The sequence below is a fragment of the Hyperoodon ampullatus genome, assembly GCF_949752795.1.
Source record: "Hyperoodon ampullatus genome assembly, chromosome: 15".
NCBI lineage: Eukaryota > Metazoa > Chordata > Mammalia > Artiodactyla > Ziphiidae > Hyperoodon > Hyperoodon ampullatus.
This window is the reverse complement of record NC_136928.1, coordinates 62929058-62949105: the sequence shown is the minus strand read 5'-3', so window position 1 is coordinate 62949105 and position 20048 is coordinate 62929058. Positions and strand designations below refer to the sequence as shown.

The 20048-nt window shown below is 40.3% G+C and overlaps 1 protein-coding gene across 1 annotated transcript in view; it reads left to right on the top strand.

The window, feature by feature from the left end:
- Nucleotides 1-3196: 3196 nt before the first annotated feature.
- The window catches only part of TTC27 (tetratricopeptide repeat domain 27), a gene marked incomplete at its 5' end in the record, with an annotated part of 189201 nt that continues 172349 nt past the window's right edge, over nt 3197-20048 (top strand). The window contains 5 exons of the mRNA XM_079721409.1: nt 3197-3296; nt 4473-4650; nt 6790-6919; nt 12993-13133; nt 17590-17692. Of these exons, the coding sequence (XP_079577535.1) occupies nt 3197-3296; nt 4473-4650; nt 6790-6919; nt 12993-13133; nt 17590-17692 (652 nt within the window). The remainder of the gene's footprint in view (nt 3297-4472; nt 4651-6789; nt 6920-12992; nt 13134-17589; nt 17693-20048) is intronic.

The window sequence follows — 20048 nt, the reverse complement described above, 5'->3', positions numbered from 1 at the left end:
CGGTAAATAAAAAAAATTAAGACATAACTCTCAAGGAAAGAGAAGATGAGAGTAGTTAACAGTGTTGGAAGCTAGGTAACTGATTTCACTGACCGAAGAAAGCCCAATCCTAAAAATGCAACAGGGAAAGCTAAGGCCACCTTTTATCTACACTGAAGAATCCCCAAAAGACTCAGGAACTGGGAGCACTAGGTGCCTCTGGGACCGAAGATTATGGGGTGGGAGAAGGAGGGGCTAAAATGAGGAGGACTCCTGCACAGCTGAGTCAGTCGTTTGGAAGGTGCATCCACTGCTTTCCCTCCACCATCGCTGCAGCGGTGTATATGGACCCTGTAGAGGGTCCCATATACAGACTGGGTCCTGAATGCTGAGACTCCTGGCTTTCTTGCTCCACTTGGCTTTGAAATTCTGGCAACCAGACACCATCCAGGTGGGAGATTTAAAGAGTCTCCCTGAGAAATCTGACTAGCATAAGAAAAAGGACTTATAAATAGTGACATCTGGGTTCCCAACAGACCTTCCAGCCAAGGCACTCTACACTGATCCTAAAGTGGACATAGCTCACCTACCAACTCAGTTTCCACTCAGTATTTTCTTTTTAATTTTTATTTATTTTATTTAAGTTTTTTTTTTATTTTTTTGATGTGGACCATTTTTAAAGTCTGTATTGCATTTGTTAAAATACTGCTTCTGTTTTATGTTTTGTTTTTTTGGCCTCAAGGCATGTGGGATATTAGGTTCCTGACCAGGGATCAAACCTGCACCCCCAGCATTGAAAGGTGAAATCCTAACCACTGGACCTCCAGGGAAGTCTCAGTATTTTTTTTTTAATTGAGATGTTTTTTCTCCCATTTTTATTACTGGAGTCTATTTTGTTTCAAAGGAGATTAATAGATTTAATGACTATCATTTTCTCGCAAATCACATTTAAAATAAACCTTGATACAGCAGAACTTAACACAACATTGTAAATCAACTATGCTTCAATTAAAAAAACAAAACAAAACTTGAATTATAGTGAGAGCTCCAAGTTCACCCTGTGGGTCAATGGCGCTCTACACACAAGTGAGGAACTTGGTGTAGTGGTTAGTGTGTTTCTGCAACTGTTGATCTTTAACAACTGTCAAATAGTTCCACAGTGCTAGATTTTGTGCTTGAAAAAACAGATGATCGCACCGATCAAAAATGGTTCCCTGCACAAATACCTTTTCATTACTTCTCAGTGAGAAAACATTCTAGGGCATCTGCTCTTCTCTCACAGCCCAGGTCTGGCTTCTGTTGGCATCTGCTGACAGCTGCTGAGCTAAGCCGAGCACCTCTTCCTTCCAAAGTCTAGAGGGGCTCTGTGTCCTGAGGAAGAAAGTGAATTAAGAATTCGTAGGAGGTGCTGACTGTCCCCATGGCGGCTGCGCTGGAGCCCGGGGGGCCCGGGAAGGCGAAGGTAGAATTAGAAGATCATGTGACATTCGAGTAGGAGGATTTATCTTGGTGACTTTAGGATGCTGCTTCCATTGTAGGTATAATTATGCAAAGCTAAGAATCCAGGAAAGACTTGCCAGAGAAGGAATTAAAAACAAGATTTTATATGAAAGTACCCACCTTGATCCTGAAAGAAAAAAAACCAACTGTGGCAGCAGCAGCAATTGAGCAGTCTTGAGTACAGAAAACACAGACACAACTCACTTCGGTGTGAACAAAGCTGAGATCAGCTATAGAAAGCATTTTATGTACCATGAGGCTTTCAGTCAAGTAAATAAAGTATGTGTAAGTTGTAAAAAAAAAGAAGAATTACTTCGCTTCTCGCCTTGGAGCCGGTACTGGGCAAGGCTCTTCCAGAACTGCACTTGATTCTTCCATGAATCCCGTGTGGTCAGTGTCACCTTGCAGCTTTCTCCTGGATCGTGTACGGCAGGCGCACTCACGGTGCAGGCTTCAAGCTGACTGGGGCAGAGTCCTGTTCCACCAAGTCCGGCTCTCAGAGCTCCGTTTTGGCCTAGGAGTGCGGCTATGAAGATTAAAAGACGTGCGACTAAGGCGCCAGCTCTGGGCCGGCAGCAGGTACGCAGGGCTGGGAGGTTTCTCACAGTCTAGCCTCCAAAAGTTTCTCTGCACCAGTGGCTGGGCCAGATGTCCCACCTAGTTATGATTCATGTAGTGGCAGCATCAAAACCAGATACTTTTCTTACACTTGAATACATTCAAGAATAAAGACCTCTGCTGACAGGGTTCTTTTTTTTTTTTACAGTATTTTTTAATTTTTATTTTTATTTATTTATTTTTGGCTGCGTTGGGTCTTCGTTGCTGCACGCAGGATTTCTCTAGTTGTGGTGAGCGGGGGCTACTCTTTGTTGCGGTGTGCAGGCTTCTCACTGCGGTTGCTTCTCTTGTTGCGGAGCACGGGCTCCAGCCGCGCAGGCTTCAGTAGTCTGGCACGTGGGCTCAGTACTTGTGGCGCGCGGGCTTCGTCGCTCCGCGGCATGTAGGATCTTTCCGGACCAGGGCTCAAACCCGTGTCCCCTGCATTGGCAGGCGGATTTTTAACCACTGTGGCGGCAGGGAAGCCCTGCTGACGGGGCTGTTAACCTGGGGTTCACAGACTCCACTTCAGAGGGTCTCTTAACTCCCTGAAATGGTACCCCAGTGTTGGTGGTAAGGGTCCACGTGCTTTTGCGGGAAGGACTATGGCTTTCATCAGGTAGTCTGGAGGGTTCTGACCCAAACAGGTTTAGGAATCAAAGCCTTAGACCTTCCAAGTAAACCGCAGCTGGGCAAAATCGCGACTTTGAACGGCATTTCAACCTGCCTCCTCAGTGGCCGGTACAAGATTGACTCCACGCCCTCCACTCCTTCGGCAGCACCCCTGGGGGCAGGGCTGAGGCCGGCCACGCCCTCCAAACACCGCCCATTCCCCTGCTCGGGGTGGGGCATTCCTACTGGGCATGCTCAGTACCAAGGGCTCGGGTTGGCCTCCTAGGCGGAAGCGGGTCCCTGAGAGTTTGTGTGTTCTTCCCAGCGTTCTCCGCGCTACCGTTATGGTCGCCTCCTTTTGCAGGTGTCCGCACATGGGGTTCTAGGGCTGTGGATGTGCTTACAGGAACTGTCGCCACTAGTCTTCGACGTCTTTGGACCCTCTTCCTTTCACTTTCTTTTGTTGACTCCTGTGTGACCCTCGTAGGGTTCTGTTTTGGTTGCACTGATGTCTGAGGTGATGTGGACCCCGGAGCTGGCCCTTCTGAGGGGCTTCCCCACTGAGGCTGAGCTGCAGCAGTGGAAGCAGGAGGGAGTCGCCGGTTCGGGTGAGAGGGGTGCACCTGCCAAGGAGGGACTGAGGCCAGCGTGGGGACTGTGGGGAGAAGGGGTGGCGGCGGCTGGGTTCTTATCCCTTCTGGTTTTATTTTTTTCCTACTCAAATCTATCTGATTCTTAATGCTTTGGGTTGCTGCATCCGTGACATAGTGGGCACGGTCCAAAGGCTCCGTGCATGTCTTTGCCCCAAACTTCTCACCGTCCAGGTTCAATAATAATAATGTCAATTGTTTTTCTAATCCCTTAACATTTCTTCAGTCATTTAATGCTTAGAATAGACCTGTAAGGTAGACACTTCCTTTATTTCTGTTTTGCAGATGGAGGCATTTAAGTACAGATTGGTTAAGTAATTTATTCAAGGGCACACAGCTGGTAAGCACAACAGCTGAAATGAGGCAGCAAAGATGTAATCTTGTAAGCAAAGCACATTTACCGGAGAGAGAAAGAATTAAAAGGCACATTTACTAGTGGGATATAGGCACATCTGGTTGTGGGATTTAGGCTGGACCCAAAAGAGAAATAACAATGTAGGACAGTATATATCCTGTCCTATATATTTGTGTGTGTACGTATGTGTGCGCGGGCCCGTGTTTGCGTGTATACGCAATAGGTGCTTCAGGAGAGAGGTAGTTTCTGAAGTTTGGGTCTGGAAGTCTTATGGAACAAGTCAAACTTGACCTGATTTTTGTTTAAAGAGTAAGACTGACAAGTGGAAAAGTTCCCCAGGAGGAGTCACAAGTGTATAAGTGTGGAGGCAGGAATGTGCATATGGATATTAGGGGAACAATGAGTGAACCAGCTTTTCATCAGGGAGGACCGTGGGGGTAGGAGGAGCCAGATCGTGAAAGGAAACTTTGTAAGGAAACTTTTCTGTTGTCAGTAGGAATTCTTTTGAATTCCCAGCAGAATTCCTTTTGATGTTACTTGCTAATGAGGAATATTATTTCTGGGTCTAACTTCTGCCATGCTGATCATGGTATGAATGAGCTTCTAATTCTAGGAAAAGTGATGGGCATTTGCTCAGTGCTTTGTGGTTAATGTATAGGAAGCATTCTAAGTATATACATTTTTTTTTTTTTGGCATGCTGAAATGGTAATTGTGTTACCTTTTACGGTATGAAAGTAGTTGTTCTTTGGATTATTGGACTAATTTTTTTCTATTACAGAGAGTGGATCTTTCCTGCAATTGCTGCTAGAAGGGAACTATGAGGCCATATTGTTAAATTCATTGACTCAAAGTATTTTAAATTCAGCAACGATGACTGAAGAAAAGATTGACAGCTACCTAGAGAAGCAGATAGTAACATTCCTGGATTACTCAACAGATTTGGACAAAACCAGAAGGTAGAATTTTATTTGAAATTTTCGTAGGGAAACAGATTCTGAATACATTTACTATTGCCTTGACAGTGTAAGGCACTGATTTTTGCAGTTGTTGAAAAACCTGGCTTTATGTTTACTCAGGACTCATGATGTACCAAATAATCTATGTAAGAGTTTCTGTCCAGAGGACCATCGAGAATGAAAAGGTAAAGTGGTGTAGGATATAGAGGTTTCATATATAACACTGACTTATGCCTGGGTGGTAGCTGCTAACCCACTGAGTTTCTAAATGCTTAAGTCTCATAGGTTTTAGCCATAGACAAGACTTCAGACCTTCTTTTCTTTTAACTTGAAAGTGTACACTCTCTATCTTGCTGTTTGTAGATCGCTGAGTGATAATTGTAACTACTTTTATTATGTTTTAGGTAATCTTTAATGTTCTTATTATGGAACCCTTGGTTTATCTTCTTCCATTGACGTTTATGTAATTTTATAGGGTTAAATATAATGGATAGGTACACAGCAGTGTAACCTAAGTTTTTCAGTGGCTTATATTTTACTGTTGTTAGTTTGTTAATATACCTTCCTTTTCTCTACCATCTCTGGCAACCACATCAAGCTTTAGTTGTCTTTAAAACACAGTTTTGTTTTACCATTATTTCTAGGGAATGGCTTCAGTTAGTTCTTCAACAAATCAACTACTGGCTAGGTGTTGATGTTGTGAAGATGAATAAAACATAATCTGTATCTATAAGAAGTTCACAGAAGAGTGCTACTATAGGCATTTTATTTAAAAAATTAGTGTCATTCATTTTAATTTTTTTGGTTTCCTAGTAGTTTACATTCCTCTGATGTCATTCTTGATTATTATTTTGCTGTCAGGTGTGTGTGTGTTATCATAGCCATTAGCTTTGTGTGGTGCACATGAAAACACACATACACACAAATACATTATACACTGGTAGACCAGAATTCGGCTTGTCACACAGAGCTGAGAAGAGACATTTCAGTTACCTCATTATGAGGTATTTGGAAATTAAACTCTATTCTCAATTCCCCTTAAGGATTTTGATTTTTAGTTATGATAGTTATATTAAGGCTTTCAGATCTTGCTTCACACCTATTTCCTCAAGTTTCCTAACTTCTAATTACAAGCAGCCTCTTTTGTCACCTGTTTTCTGCTCATTCTTTGCTGTCAGTTGTGCTGCATCCAGAGCATTCCAGCTACCACAGACTTGTAGGCTTTTTTTTTTTTTTTTCCTTAAAGAATCTTCCTTTTGAGGTAGGGCCTAGGGGATATGGGAAGAAGAGGGTGACTGCTTTTATTTTTCCTTCAATGTGAAGCTACAGGATTCTCTGGCTGTTGTTCGTTAGAGTTGAATCCCCACCTATTTGTGTCTTAATCTAGGGGTTGGCAAATTACTGCTGGTGGAGCAAGTCCAGAGTGCCTAAGAATGATGTTTACATTTTTAAAGGGTTGGAAAAAAAGAAACACGTGTGACCCACAAAGCTTAAAGTTTTTTTTTTTTAATCTCTCCTTTGCCGTATAGGTTTACCTACCCACTCCTGTCTTCAGCCAAAGTAGGATTGAAAAGAAATGTGTTCAAGTGAAATTTCTAGGGTTTTGTTGTTGTTGTTGTTCTAATAGTTGGTAGTTACAGGATCAGTAAAATATTTGAAAACTTTTTGTTGTCAGTTTTCTTTTGTATAAAATCAGTTTTCCATCCAGTCAGTGTCAGAGCTGTTAAACAGAACACAAGACAAAATTCTAAGTGCCTGATAGGGTCCTAAACCAGTGCTGTTCAGGAGAACTTCCTGTGATGATGGAGATATTCTGTATCTGCGCCGTACAGTACGGTAGCCAGTAGCCACGTCTGGCCATTGAGCACTTGAAATGTGGACAGTGCAACTGAGGGACTGAATTTTAAATTTTATTTAATTGTAATTAATTTAAATTTAAAGCAGCCATATGTGGCTCATGGTGATAATATTGGACATTGCAGATCTAAATTGTTTCAGAAATTTTTTTTGTAATACTCTCAGATAATCTCAATAAATGTTGATATCTTACATTTTTCTTAATAAAACTGAAATGAAATAATGTGTTTGTGGTTATACAGTGATAGTGGCTCATGTTTATTTCTTTATTCTTATATGCAGACAACAGCTGATATTCCTACTTGGTGTGAGCAGTTTGCAACTTTTTGTTCAGAGTAACTGGACGGGGCCTCTTGTTGATTTACACCCTCAGGATTTTTTGCCGTCTGTTTTGTTCCAGCAGTTTAGTGAGGTACGCTTCTTGGAAATGTCATATATAGGTATTATTGTGTTGTTTATTCTTTAGGAACGGCTCTTTATAAACTGTAATAATAGGTAGGAGAGAAACATGACTTTATTGCTTGTACAGAACCTACTAAGAATGCTTGTTCATTGATCAGATTTTCAATTCCAGAAGTTCCATTATCAGACTCAAACTCCTCTTCAGATGCTCCCCATTTTATGGAGCTCTATTAGCTGCTCTTTTTATTAAAGTGCAGGCAGCTGCACCAGTCACCCAGCTGCATATGTTACCACAGTTACGTAAAGATCTTTTCTGGCAAAGTAGAGAATGTGGAGATCTGTTTAATTTTGTTGCAGGAAACTTTTGCTGCTGTCCTTACTAACAGTTCCCAGAGGTGATTTCCTTTATGTCACAGATATACTTATTTGTATATACTTAAAGTGTCTGGCACAGAGGTGCTCCATGGCGATAATGATTCTTATTATCCATATATGGAGATAATATTATTGACCTGCATCAGTAGGTCATCAGTAGAGCTTGCAGTTTGAATTCCTCAGTACTGTTTGAGCACATATACGCAGGGCTTGGGGGATATGGCATGATCTGAAAAGAAGTATGGTAACTGATTTATCCAGCCACCTCAGAACTAGAGCATTACTGTCGATCACTCAGCCTGGAAGGCTGCTTAGCATCCAAAGCTTGCACAGCAAAAGGGACCTATTTACTGTTACCTGGTTTCTCAGAATTAAAAGTAACAAATGAAAGGGGAATGGAGTTGTTAGAGATTAGTGTTAATAATTTGATGGTGGTTGGAAAGAGAAATACAAAAGCAGTCATAATCTGAAGCCTCTGTACACATCAGTTTGAGTCATTATGTTATATTGCAATAGAGTAATTGAGATTCATAATGCCCCTAAACCGTTATTGAAAGGTTAAAAGCTCTTCCGTATCTTATGTCTAAGAAGGGAATTTAATCTATACTTTACAAAAGTTTTCATCCAAAATGGTTAAAATAAAATCCCTAAGATTTTGGCACTTAAAGAGATATGCTTCAGTTATCTAGGAAATTACTTGTAAGGAATGTCTCATTCCCTCTCTTACTGTGTATGAAACAGTTTCTGGCCTCTCTTGCCCTATAGTGCAGGTTAGAAACCCACCAGACAAAGTCGTAAATACGTACCGAGCACTAATGTGTGGTTGGAGTGGTGCTTCATTCATGTATGCTATATCAATTTGACGTATTCTCCAGATGAGAAGACTGATGCTCACAGTGGTGAAAGAAACTTGTCAGAGACCTTGTAGCTGGGGGATTGGAACACACATTTTCTGGGTCTAAATTCAATACTCTTTCTGCTATACTAAAGTAGAAGCACCTGTAAAGTTAGGTAACAATTCAAACAGTACAGAAATGAGTTACATGAGAGGTTCAACCTATAAGAAATACTGAAATTAGGGCTTCCCTAGTGGCGCAGTGGTTGAGAATCTGCCTGCTAATGCAGGGGACACAGGTTCGAGCCCTGGTCTGGGAGGATCCCACATGCCGCGGAGCAGCTAGGCCCGTGAGCTACAACTACTGAGCCTGTGCGTCTGGAGCCTGTGCTCTGCAACAAGAGAGGCCACGATAGTGAGAGGCCTGCGCATCGCGATGAAGAGTGGCCCCCGCTTGCCACAGCTAGAGAAAGCCCTCTCACAGAAACAAAGACCCAACACAGCAAAAATAAATAAAATAAATTAATAAACTCCTACTCCCAACATCAAAAAAAAAAAAAAAGAAATACTGAAATTAATGAAGACGTGTGGAAAGTGAATTTTGTCTGAGAAGACCTTTTCGTCAAGAGTGGACCTTGAGTTAGAACCTGAAAGATGATGAGGAAATGGACAGGTAGAGAAGAGAAAGAAATACGTTCTAGGTGCAGTCACATGAGCAGAAATTTAGAGGGGAGAAGAGTGTGGTGTTTGTGGGAAACGTATGCTTTGAGCCTGTTGGAGCAGCCGTAAAAGGTCAGCCTTGATGGGGCTCAGACCAAATCATAGAAAACTATAAATAAGACCTTGATTTTAATTTTTTTATTAGAAGTGCCTCATATGGGACTTCCCTGGCAGTCCAGTGGTTAAGACTTTGCCTTCTGATGCAGGGGGTGTGGGTTCAATCCCTGCTCTGGGAGCAAAGATCCCACATGCCTTGTGGCCAAAATACCAAAATCATAAAACAGAAGCAATATTGTAACAAATTCAATAAAGACTTTAAAAATGGTCCACATTAAAAAAATCTTTTAAAAAAAGTGCCTCATACATTCCAAAAAGCATACAGAATGTGTACAGTTTAAATAATAAAACTCCTTTGTTCCTACCACCTGGCTTGAGAGAGAGAACATCACCAGCATTGTAGAACAGAGCTTCCCGACTGCTGTTCCCCAGGTGTTGAGCCCCTTTGCCATTACAGTAGCTGTGTGGGGCTGGGGCTGGGGAGAGCCTTTGAACTGGTCTCATCTGGTGTAGTAGCCTTCTCTAGTTACCTGATGTGCACTACATATAATAGCATCTTCTGCATTTGCTCTGACTTGGAAAGAGTTGGGAAATACAGGGTTACAAGGTCCCCTGTGTGTGCTTCCTGGTGGTATCCCTGGCCCCCTTTCTCATGAACCACTCTCTTGAATTTTGTGTTAACATTCCATTGCTTTTCTTTTTTTTTTTTTAATTTAATTTATTTATTTGGCTGCATTGGGTCTTCACTGCTCCAGGCGTGCTTTCTCTAGTTGCGGAGAGAAGGGGCTACTCTTCGTTGCGGTGCGCGGGCTTCTCATTGCAGTGGCTTCTCTTGTTGCAGAGCACGGGCTCTAGGCGCGCGGGCTTCAGTAGTGTGGCTCACGGGCTCTAGAGCGCAGGCTCAGTAGTTGCGGTGCACGGGCTTAGTTGCTTCGCAGCATGTGGGATCTTCCTGGACCAGGGCTTGAACCCGTGTCCCCTGAATTGGTAGGCGGATTCTTAACCACTGTGCAATCAGGGAAGTCCCACAATCCTCTTTAAAACTTGGCCATTTCCCAAAACCTCTGGAAGCACATTTAGAATTCGGTTGGAATATCAGTATTATGTCACAGGAAGATAGAAAAGCATTTAATTTTTTAATGATGGTGATGCAAGGTAACTCTAGGAAAAGAAGTTTATTTATTTGTTTATTCATGCATTCACTCCTCTATTTATTTATTATTTACCCTATTAATGACATTTCCAGAGGACTTAGAGTAGGAGGTTTGGTAACCAACTAAACCTTTGAGTATCAGAGGTAATGAGATCCAAGTAGTATATCATGGAGTATCTCTTTGTGTAATTTTTTATTTGTTGCCCTGTTAAATTACCTGTTTGTTATCTTTAAAGATTTCGTTTAGAAGATAATGATTTAAATTTGTGCTACAACAGGTAGACATCTTTCTCATCTCAATGTGATTAGAATAAGGATTCTTTTTCTTAAAGGCATGTCTTGTACTTCACCAGCTTGGTTTGTATGTTAGGAAATAAAGATTGTTAAATCCATCTAAATGGCAAGATGATTTGATGAGGCTGCAGGTCCAACTTGGGCACATTAGGCAGGGTCTTCTCTCTAGTTCTTTTTTTAAATTAATTAATTAATTATTTATTTTATTTTTGGCTGCATTGGGTCTTTGTTGCTGTGCGCGGGCTTTCTCTAGTTGTGGTGAGCGGGGGCTGCTCTTTGTTGTGGTGTGTGGGCTTCTCACTGCGGTGGCTTCTCCTGTTGCAGAGCACGGGCTCTAGGTGCGCAGGCTTCAGTAGTTGCAGCACGTGGGCTTCAGTAGTTGCAGCATGCGGGCTCAGTAGTTGTGGCTCGTGGGGTCTAGAGCACAGGCTCAGTAGTTGTGGCGCACGGGCTTAGTTGCTCTGCGGCATGTGGGATCTTCCTGGACCAGGGCTCGAACCCGTGTCCTCTGCACTAGCAGGTGGATTCTTAACCACTGTACCACCAGGGAAGCCCTTCTCTCTAGTTCTTAAGCAGTAGATTCACTTGTGTATTTGGTACCTCCACTTGGAGGTCTCACAAGGTACCTCAGACTCATTGTGTCCAAGACTGAACTCATGGTGAGGCTCTTCTCCAAACCAGGTCTTCTTCTGGTGTCTCTGTCTCAGTGACCCACACCACCATCATGCAGTTGTCCAGTCAGAAGTCTAGAAGTGATCCTGGCCCTGTCCTTGAGGACTTCCTCATGCTTAGCATAGCCCTGGAGCTTGCTGAGGGGCAGGAAGAGGTAGAGAGGTCTGAGGGGAACGCAGCATGAGGTGGCAGGAAGAACACTGGTTTGGGAGTTGGAAAACTTGGGCTATAATGTCTGTTTAGATGCTGATAACTTCTGTGTGATTTTGTACTGCACTTAACTTTTTTGTATCTGTTTTCTTCTGAAGTTGAGGCAGTTACAGTACTTCAAAATAGTTCCTTGAGGGCCTCCCTGGTGGCGCAGTGGTTGAGAGTCCGCCTGCCGATGCAGGGGATACGGGTTCGTGCCCCGCTCTGGGAGGATCCCATATGCCGCGGAGCGGCTGGGCCCGTGAGCCATGGCTGCTGAGCCTGCGCATCCGGAGCCTGTGCTCCGCAACGGGAGAGGCCACAACAGTGAGAGGCCCGCATACCACAAAAAAAAAAAAAAAAAAAAAAAAAAAAAAAAAAAAAATAGTTCCTTGATTATTGAACTTAAAAAAAAATTCCTTCTACCCTCAGTGTAGGTAACAGTAACCTTTATTTGTGGTTTGGTGGTGGTCATTCACTTTGTCTTTATTCCTCTAGTACACTTTTCAGTAATGATGAAGGTTATGCAGAGGATGAACCCACAGCTATTACTTTCTTACTTTTATTGAATGTTTCAACAAAGCATTGAGCCAGACACTGGCATCACTTGGATTGTTTAATCCTTACAAGAACCCTGTGAGGTTTAGGTTCTATTATTTTATTTTATAACTGATGAAACAGAGGCTTCAGTTAAAAAAAAAAATTTACCTATGCCCACAAATTAATAATCAGAAAAAGGACCCTATCCTGTGTCTGTGACTTAGAGCCCATGTTCCTAACATTGAGCATTCCTACTATCGATTTTGTGGTAACTGTCAAAATGATTCAGTCCACATTTTAAAAACACAGGTGCTTGGTCTGTTGTAGAAAATCTCTGTTCAGTAAGAAGTAGATTTTTCAGAGGCATCCCTTTTGGGCAGCCTCTGTTCACATTGATCCATGATTGTATGCCTACTCAGCATTTGATATGTAAGACCTTGTTGTTTTTTGGCTTTATAGTAATTATGGAGCAGCAATGGTTTGTAATGACATTAGCCAGCTGGTGAAGCATATATGAAATGTAGGTGTTGAATATAAATACTTTCACATAGGGATGGTTTTTATTGAGAAGCTATTTTGTTGTAAGTAAATCTGTAAAGTCATGATGCTTCTTCAATAGTAGCATTTTCTTGGGCTTCCCTGGTGGTGCAGTGGTTAAGAATCCGCCTGCCAATGCAGGGGACGTGGGCTTGAGCCCTGGTCCTGGAAGATCCCGCATGCCACGGAGCAACTAAGCCCAAGCGCCACAACTACTGAGCCTGCACTCTAGAGCCCGTGTGCCACAACTACTGAAGCCTGCACGCCTAGAGCCTGTGCTCCGCAACAAGAGAAGCCACCCGTGCACTGCAACGAAGAGTAGTCCCTGCTCGTCACAGCTAGAGAAAGCCCATGTGCAGCAATGAAGACCCAGTGCAGCCCAAAATAAATAAATAAATAAATAAAATAAATTTATTTTAAAAAAAAAGGGTGCAACTTGGGAAAAGCAAATTAAAAAAAAAAATAGTAGCATTTTCTTGATTGCCCTGTTCTCTAAAGTACAAGCAGGCGGCTGTCTGTCTGTGAGGGCAGGCTGGAATTGTAGATCTCTAAGGGCATTTGTAATGTTAGGACTCCGTCCAGTGCCAACTGCTGTGTAATAGATTAGTGCCTGTGTTTCACAGCTGATTACCTGGAAAATATGTATTCTTGTAAGACATATAAAGATTAATATGTTGCTAAATTATATCATCTTAAATTTTTTTTTTTCAGGTCAAAGGACTGGATGCACTCGTTCTGAGTTTGCTCATTCTAGATGGTGAATCAATCTACAGCCTGACCTTGAAGCCTATACTGCTATTATTAGCACGAATTTCCCTAGTGAATGTAAGACATAGGCTGACAGCTATTCAGGTAAGAGAAGAAAAGGAGCCAGGAGATTCAGACCCAGGTGTGACTTTTGTGCTGATGAGCATAAAACTTTAGGTGTGATGCTGAAAATGTCTTGTTATATTTGTTTTCTAAGTCTTCTTTAGGTGTTTAATTTTAAAATCTGATGAAAATAAGCAAAAACTCTCTCTCATGAGATTCATCTAGTATAAAATGAGATGTTGAGCCTCTTTAATGGGGTTGTATATATGTGTTGTGTGTATATTTGCATGTGTATAAATGTTCATTCTCTGAATCTTAAAAATAGGTTTAAAAACACCCTTCATAGTTTTTGTGAATTTCATGTAAGGATAATGAGTAGCCAAAAGTATAGCACTTTCAGTGGATCTTTTTTTTAAAATTAATTTCACTTTTTACTGTTTTTTATTAAAGCTCCTAGAAATTTTTTTTTAAATAAATTTATTTATTTTATTTATTTATTTTTGGCTCCTTTGGGTCTTTGTTGCTGCACACGGGCTTTCCCTAGTTGCAGTGAGCAGGCTTCTTATTGCGGTGGCTTCTCTTGTTGCAGAGCACGTGCTCTAGGCGTGTGGCCTTTAGCAGTTGTGGCATGTGGGCTCAGTAGTTGTGGCTCACGGCTCTAGAGCACAGGCTCAGTAGTTGTGGCGCATGGGCTTAGTTGCTCCACGGCATGTGGGATCTTCCCAGACCAGGGCTCGAACCCGTGTCCCCTGCATTGGCAGGCGGATTCTTAACCACTGCGCCACCAGGGAAGCTGTTTCTTGATTACTGTTTCTTGGCTCACATCGTACCTTGTTTCATATTTGGGTTGGATTTAGTAGAGCATTTGTTGAATGTCTGTTATATGGTTTCTTTAGGTCACATATAAATTAGCGAGAAAAGCACTGATACAGATAGCTATTATGCAGTAGAAGGTGACAAAAACCACGTGAGAGATTCGAAGAAAGTCCTTGAGGTGTAGTGGAGGTTGTCAGCTGTGCAGTGTGCAGGCTCCGTCACAACTACTCAACTCTGTGCACATAACTATTCAATCTGCCTTGTAGTGTGAAAGCAGCTGTAGATGATATGTATGTGAATGGGTGTGACTGTGTATCAATAGAGCTTTATTTATGAACACTGAAATTTACATTTCATATGCTTTTCACATGTCACAAAATATTATTTTTCTCTCTTTCTTTCTTTTTTTTTTTTTTTTTTTTGCAATGATTTAAAAATGTAAGAACCAGTCTTGGTTTTAGGCTATAGGAAAACAGGTGGAGGGTTGGTTTGGGTCCATAGGCTGTAGCTTCCTGACTCTTGTCCTGATTGTTGCAACTTGGGCATATAGACCTTGTATTTCCAGAAATAGTAAATCTAAATTTTATGTGAGATCTCCCAATTTCCAAGTGTTGGCTGAAAAAGTTTAAGAAACACAATATTTCTATGGGCAAAATGTGGACTTGGTCTGTACTGTATAAGGGCTTACTTTCCTAAGCATTTAAGTTGTGACAAAGCGGAGGTAAGAAAGGAATCATGCCTCTTTCAGCAGCTCTCATGAGGACAGATGATTTGGAATCAGAAGGGTTTTTAATAGATGGGTTTCAACATATCCTAGCAGATATAAGACCTTATCTTTGATTTTTTGTTTACTGATGTTAGCTTGAATAAAAAAATGTTTTCCCAAGTTGATCTGAGTTAAATGATCTTATAGACTGACTAGTACTTGGCCCTAAAGGAAGTATCATCAAAGCATGAGGTTGCTAAATGACATTATTTTCTTTCTAGTGAGACTAATGGTCAATGAGTTAGTGATACAGTTTTCTTGGTGGAAAACTTTCATCAGCAAGTATGTTCGTTAAGCATCATTTGTAAAAAATACATGTAGTATCAACAGCTTAGGAGAATAAGTAAATATGTGAACTGCTGGTTGCAGATGTCATAGAATTGGAGAGATAAGTTACCTGAGTTTCTTGGCAGATGCTAAACAGCTTTTGACTTCTGTTTTAAACTCTATTTTCTTGTACATCTCCATGCAAAGATCATTCTGTGCTGAAACCTTGCCTTTCAGTTGAAATGTTATAGTTTTCTTCCCTTTGGGTCTTTGATATATTATTCTGTAAACGATGATGTTAAAAATGATTTCTTTGAGAAATGAAGATAAAATGATAAAGAAGCATGACATGCTTATCCAAGTTAATCTTAACCTTTTAAATTAATTTTGAAATGGCTGGATCTTAAGGAACATATCAGGTTGTTTATTATGATTTTATTTTTGTGGAACTATAAAAGAAGATGGTTTTCCCCCGCCCCCTAGTCTGTGAAGTGGATAGACTAGTGTTAGTAATATGTGAGTGTTGAGTAAAAAGAATTTTGGCTTTGGAATCAGACCAGAGTTTGTCTGGCTCAGCCACTTAACAACTGTGTGGCCTTAGGCCAGTGAATTTCTCTGAATATCAGTTTTCTTATTTATAAAATGGACTAAGTTGGCAAACATTTATTGGGTTTCTTTTGAGTACACTCATGCTGCCTGCCTTCTAGGAGGTTATTGACGAGTGTGGCTTGTCAATCAGAATATTCTGTAATAAGTGCTATAATCAGGCGACAGGATCTAGGAACTATCTAAAGCAAGGCTTCTAGTTTTCTTTTTTATTAATGCCTCAAATTGTCTATTAAGTGATTCCTGACAGATAGAAAAAGGTACTTTTATTTTCTAGTAGAAAAATAGGCTATGCTTTCTTTCTTTGTTTCACACTCCCCCTTCTCCCATCTGAAGATTTTGGGTTAAGAGTTAGTTTATAGATCTGATTTTTAAGAGCTGAGCATCTTACGTTGTATGTTTTCTTAAAAGGGCAGTCTCTTTGACTGGATCTATCTAAATTCCCATGTCTAGAAAAGGAAAGACTGCTGCCAGACCTGACTCACTTATTGCTGACAGCAGATAAGGGACAGATAATTGAAATATAGACTGACTTCATCAGCCTGGTGATAGGAAAAGAATGAAAATGAGACAGCACCTCAGGGAATTAAATTAAAAATGATGTGAAACTTCTCTCTATTAGGTAATTCTACCTTTCCTTTCCTTAGATGGACTGAGGGAACAGCATTAATACTTAGAAAAGATTTTGTCAGAGGGTCAAAATTCATTTGTGATTTTTTGATTGTTGCAGCACTTGTGTGTAGTTTAGAAGGGGAGCAAGCAGTTTTACCCCTTAATCAAATGAAGAAACTAAGTTCGAGTAAAAAAGAAAATGCTTTTGGTAATTGAGCATGATCTCCTATTAGTAGGTATTGCTTTAAAAAAAAAAGGAAAATTAGTTTTTCACTCCTTTGTGCAATATAGTTTAGAGTAACATAGTTGTAATTACTTTAGATGATTCAATGCATGATCATACTTGGTAATTTAATGAGCCTATCAAAAATATTTAATACTTACTACTTGCATGTGCGCGTGCGCACACACACACACACATGCATAGCAGAAGATCTAGAAGAATATAAACCTTTGTCATGGATTTTTCTGGGGGAGGAGAATGGTGCTGAGGCAGCAGAAGAGAGACTTTCATCTTCACTGCGTATGCTTCTGTATTGGCTTGTTGTTGTTTGTTGTTGATTAATAAGGATGTGTTGAAAAGTAAGAGTAAGCATCAGAGAACTGAGAAAAAGCTACTGTGTTCTCAGCCTGTGCATTAGTCAAGGCAAGGTAAAAATGCAGTTTCTACTCTCCAAAATATATGGACCAGGTACTCACACATTTGAAAAACAAGAGCTCTGCAGTGTGGTGCTAACTTCTAAGCACAGTGTGTAAGTTTAGAGAAGTGAGAGACCAGTGTGTGCCCTACTAGTGGGAGAGAGCTTCATGGAAGAGGGTGTGGAAGAAATCTTCCCAGTTTGGGGAATATCTGAACCCAGGATATATCTTACCTTGTAGTTTGCATAGCATACGTTGCTTCAAGGAGGATACAGAGATGAGTAAGACAAGATTCCTCATCTTGTTGTCTAGATGGCGGACAGCATTGAAAGCTAGGATGGCGTACACGAATACGGTGGAGTGTGTCTGCAAAGAGAGGTGCAAACAGTGTGCTGGAAGTTGAGATGAGGGAAAAAAATCACCCCATAGGAGGTTCTTGGGGGAGGCCTCCTAGGATTGTTGGTATTGGATTATGGTGCTGGTAGAGTGTCACAGCAGAGCAGCACGATTACAGTAGGCATTTTAAAGGAGGAAATGGTAAGTTGGAAATGACATCAGGAAGCCCAACTGGCTACAAATTCAGGCTTTGAGAGAATGGAGGAGAGATGTTATTCTCGTGGAAGACATGGCAGTGGATTTGGTTTTATTACTGAAGACATAGCAGCTTATCGAAGGGTAAATTTAATCTCACAAATGTAAAAATATTCTAAAAACCCATTTGAATTAATGTGAAATTTTTTCCTAAGGGTCCTTTTAATTCAATGTAAACCCGTTGGTGTTTCCTTTTTCTAGAGCTTGCCATGGTGGACTTTGAGATGTGTGAATATTCACCAGCAATTGCTTGAGGCACGCTCACCTCAGCTCTTTGCTCTTGCTGAAGACTGTATTGATCGAGGTATGTCGCAGATGTTGTTTGCTATGAGCATGTAGCTCCATTCTGTTTTCTTGGCTGAGACATTCCTTTTTCGTCTGTTGTTTGACAGCAGGTGGTAACTTTTTGTGTTCCATTCTTTCTGGATGTGGAATATCACAAATTATTAGGATGTCAGATTATAGGATTTCTTTTTTGTCTTTGAATTTTTAAAAAGGCAATCACTATTATTTATATTACCTACTTAAAAAGAGTGATTTATTCTATGTAGCTCACCATGATTTTATCACAAACTGCCTAAAGGTATTTAAATATTTTCTCGGTTCTTTAATGTAAGAAGCCTCATTAGAAACAAGTGTAAACTCCCTTTATTAAAAAAAATCTTTAACTAATTTGAACTGGAGTAAATTGTGCCAAATTGCATGCAGAACAGGAAATTATTTATCCTATATCCTACTGAGTACATGAAGAAAGGATTCAGGTTTTCTTTTTTTTAAACATTTTGTAGAAAATACATTTTACTGAGGATGACAATGGGTAGAGAGGCATTTTTGCATTTTTAAATTATTTTTTATTTTAGTACATAATGTACATATAGAAATGTGCCTAGAATATAAATACAAAATTAAGTAAATGATCATAAACCACACACCCCTGTAAATGCCTTTGTTGCAGATGCCTCATATGTCTTTTGGGGAAACATTTTGAAGAAGGGGGAAAATCTTGGGTACCTTGACCCTTGATTTCCCTGGGATTTTGGAACAATTATTCCTGACAAAAGTTGCCAAACAAAAACAAATTCTCTTGTAGTGAAGGAATACAGAACACAAGTAAACTTGAGTTCAGAAATGAACTTCTGAGTGTCAGAGAAGGGATTTGACGTTAAGTGTGCCTGATTCCAGAGCCCTTATTTCTCTCACATCACAAGAGTATGAAGTCATTATGTATGTGGGTTCGTATGTGTGTTGGGGGTGGTGGTTAGTATCACTCTGTGTGGAGAAGCAGTGATCTGCACTTGATTGAGGCAGCACATTGGTGAAGGCGTAAGACAGCTCTTGTGTGTGTGGGCATGTGTAATTGCAAGACGCTGCTGTACCTTTCTGGAGTCTGGTTCCTTTAAAGGTGCATCTGTATAGTTACAGGCTAGGTCACAATGCACTAGAGGACATTAGTTTGTGCAGTAACAAATACTACTAAGAAACTACTAACTAGTTTCTCAATTTTTATTTTGTTCTAAGACAGAAATACATACACATATGCTAATCTTAGATAAAATGAACATCTATATGTGATTCAAAATGAGAATGTCAGGTAAATATTATTCAGTCAGTATAATTGTTATTTATATACCTGGACTTAGTTTATGTTTGTTCAGGATTTTAGGTTATGTAAGACTGTGGAACAAGCAAGAGTATGTTAAATCAGACTTGTACATGTAAAAAAAAATTATTCTGAGCTTAAACTTTGTATATATAAAACAATATTTGTTCTGCCATGAGATTTAAACCTGACATGTTAGCAGATTGTTTTATTAAATGTAAGCAGTTTACTTTTCTATACAATGACATTTCACTACATGTACAATGATGCAATGAAGTAACAGAACTGAAAAACAGTATTTCTTTTTCCTGTAAAAGTCTTTGGTTTAATGCTTTTGGGTTACCAAATGAGCAAATTTAGGCTGCTGAACCATCTATATTTTTGTTAAGACTGTAAGCAACTCTCTAAGTTGTGAGAAACTTGAGGGCTGATTTTTTTTCTTGTTTCTGCTTAATGCCTAGAAAATAATAAATATTTAATGCATATTTGTTGAATAGTGATAGCTAACATTTATTGAGCCTTTTCTACATTCACTTTTCAGGGGAAAAGTTGCAGAACTCCCTCCATTTGTCCTCCATCTTGATAGCAGTTTTTATCTGAGTTTACTTCTGTACAAAAGTTTTTCAAAAAGTGAAATGTTATAGAAGTTATGAGAAAATTGATCCTATCCAGATACCCTATGGGATCTTGAATCTTCTCATTATAGTGTTGCCTAAGTGTGGAGTTCTCTTGCGAATGAAATATGAAGTTGGACTTGGAGAAAATTAAGACCTGATGCCCAGTTTAGCAGACGTCATTGTCCTCTTCCTATTTTTAGTAAAATGAAAACTGCATAGACTAAGTCTTCCCGCTTTCATGCCGTTTCATATTTTTAAAATGAAGTGAGATACGTTCCATAAACAAACTTAGTGCAAGGGAGACAGAGGAGTGGGGGCTCACAAAACTGGTAAAGTTTTGAAAGTCAGAGATGAGTTGAACTTTACTGATATTAATGGGGAAAAAGTTGATTTTTCCTGAGGTTAGTGAAAGCGTTTGGAAGAAGATGGCATCAGGATTCAGC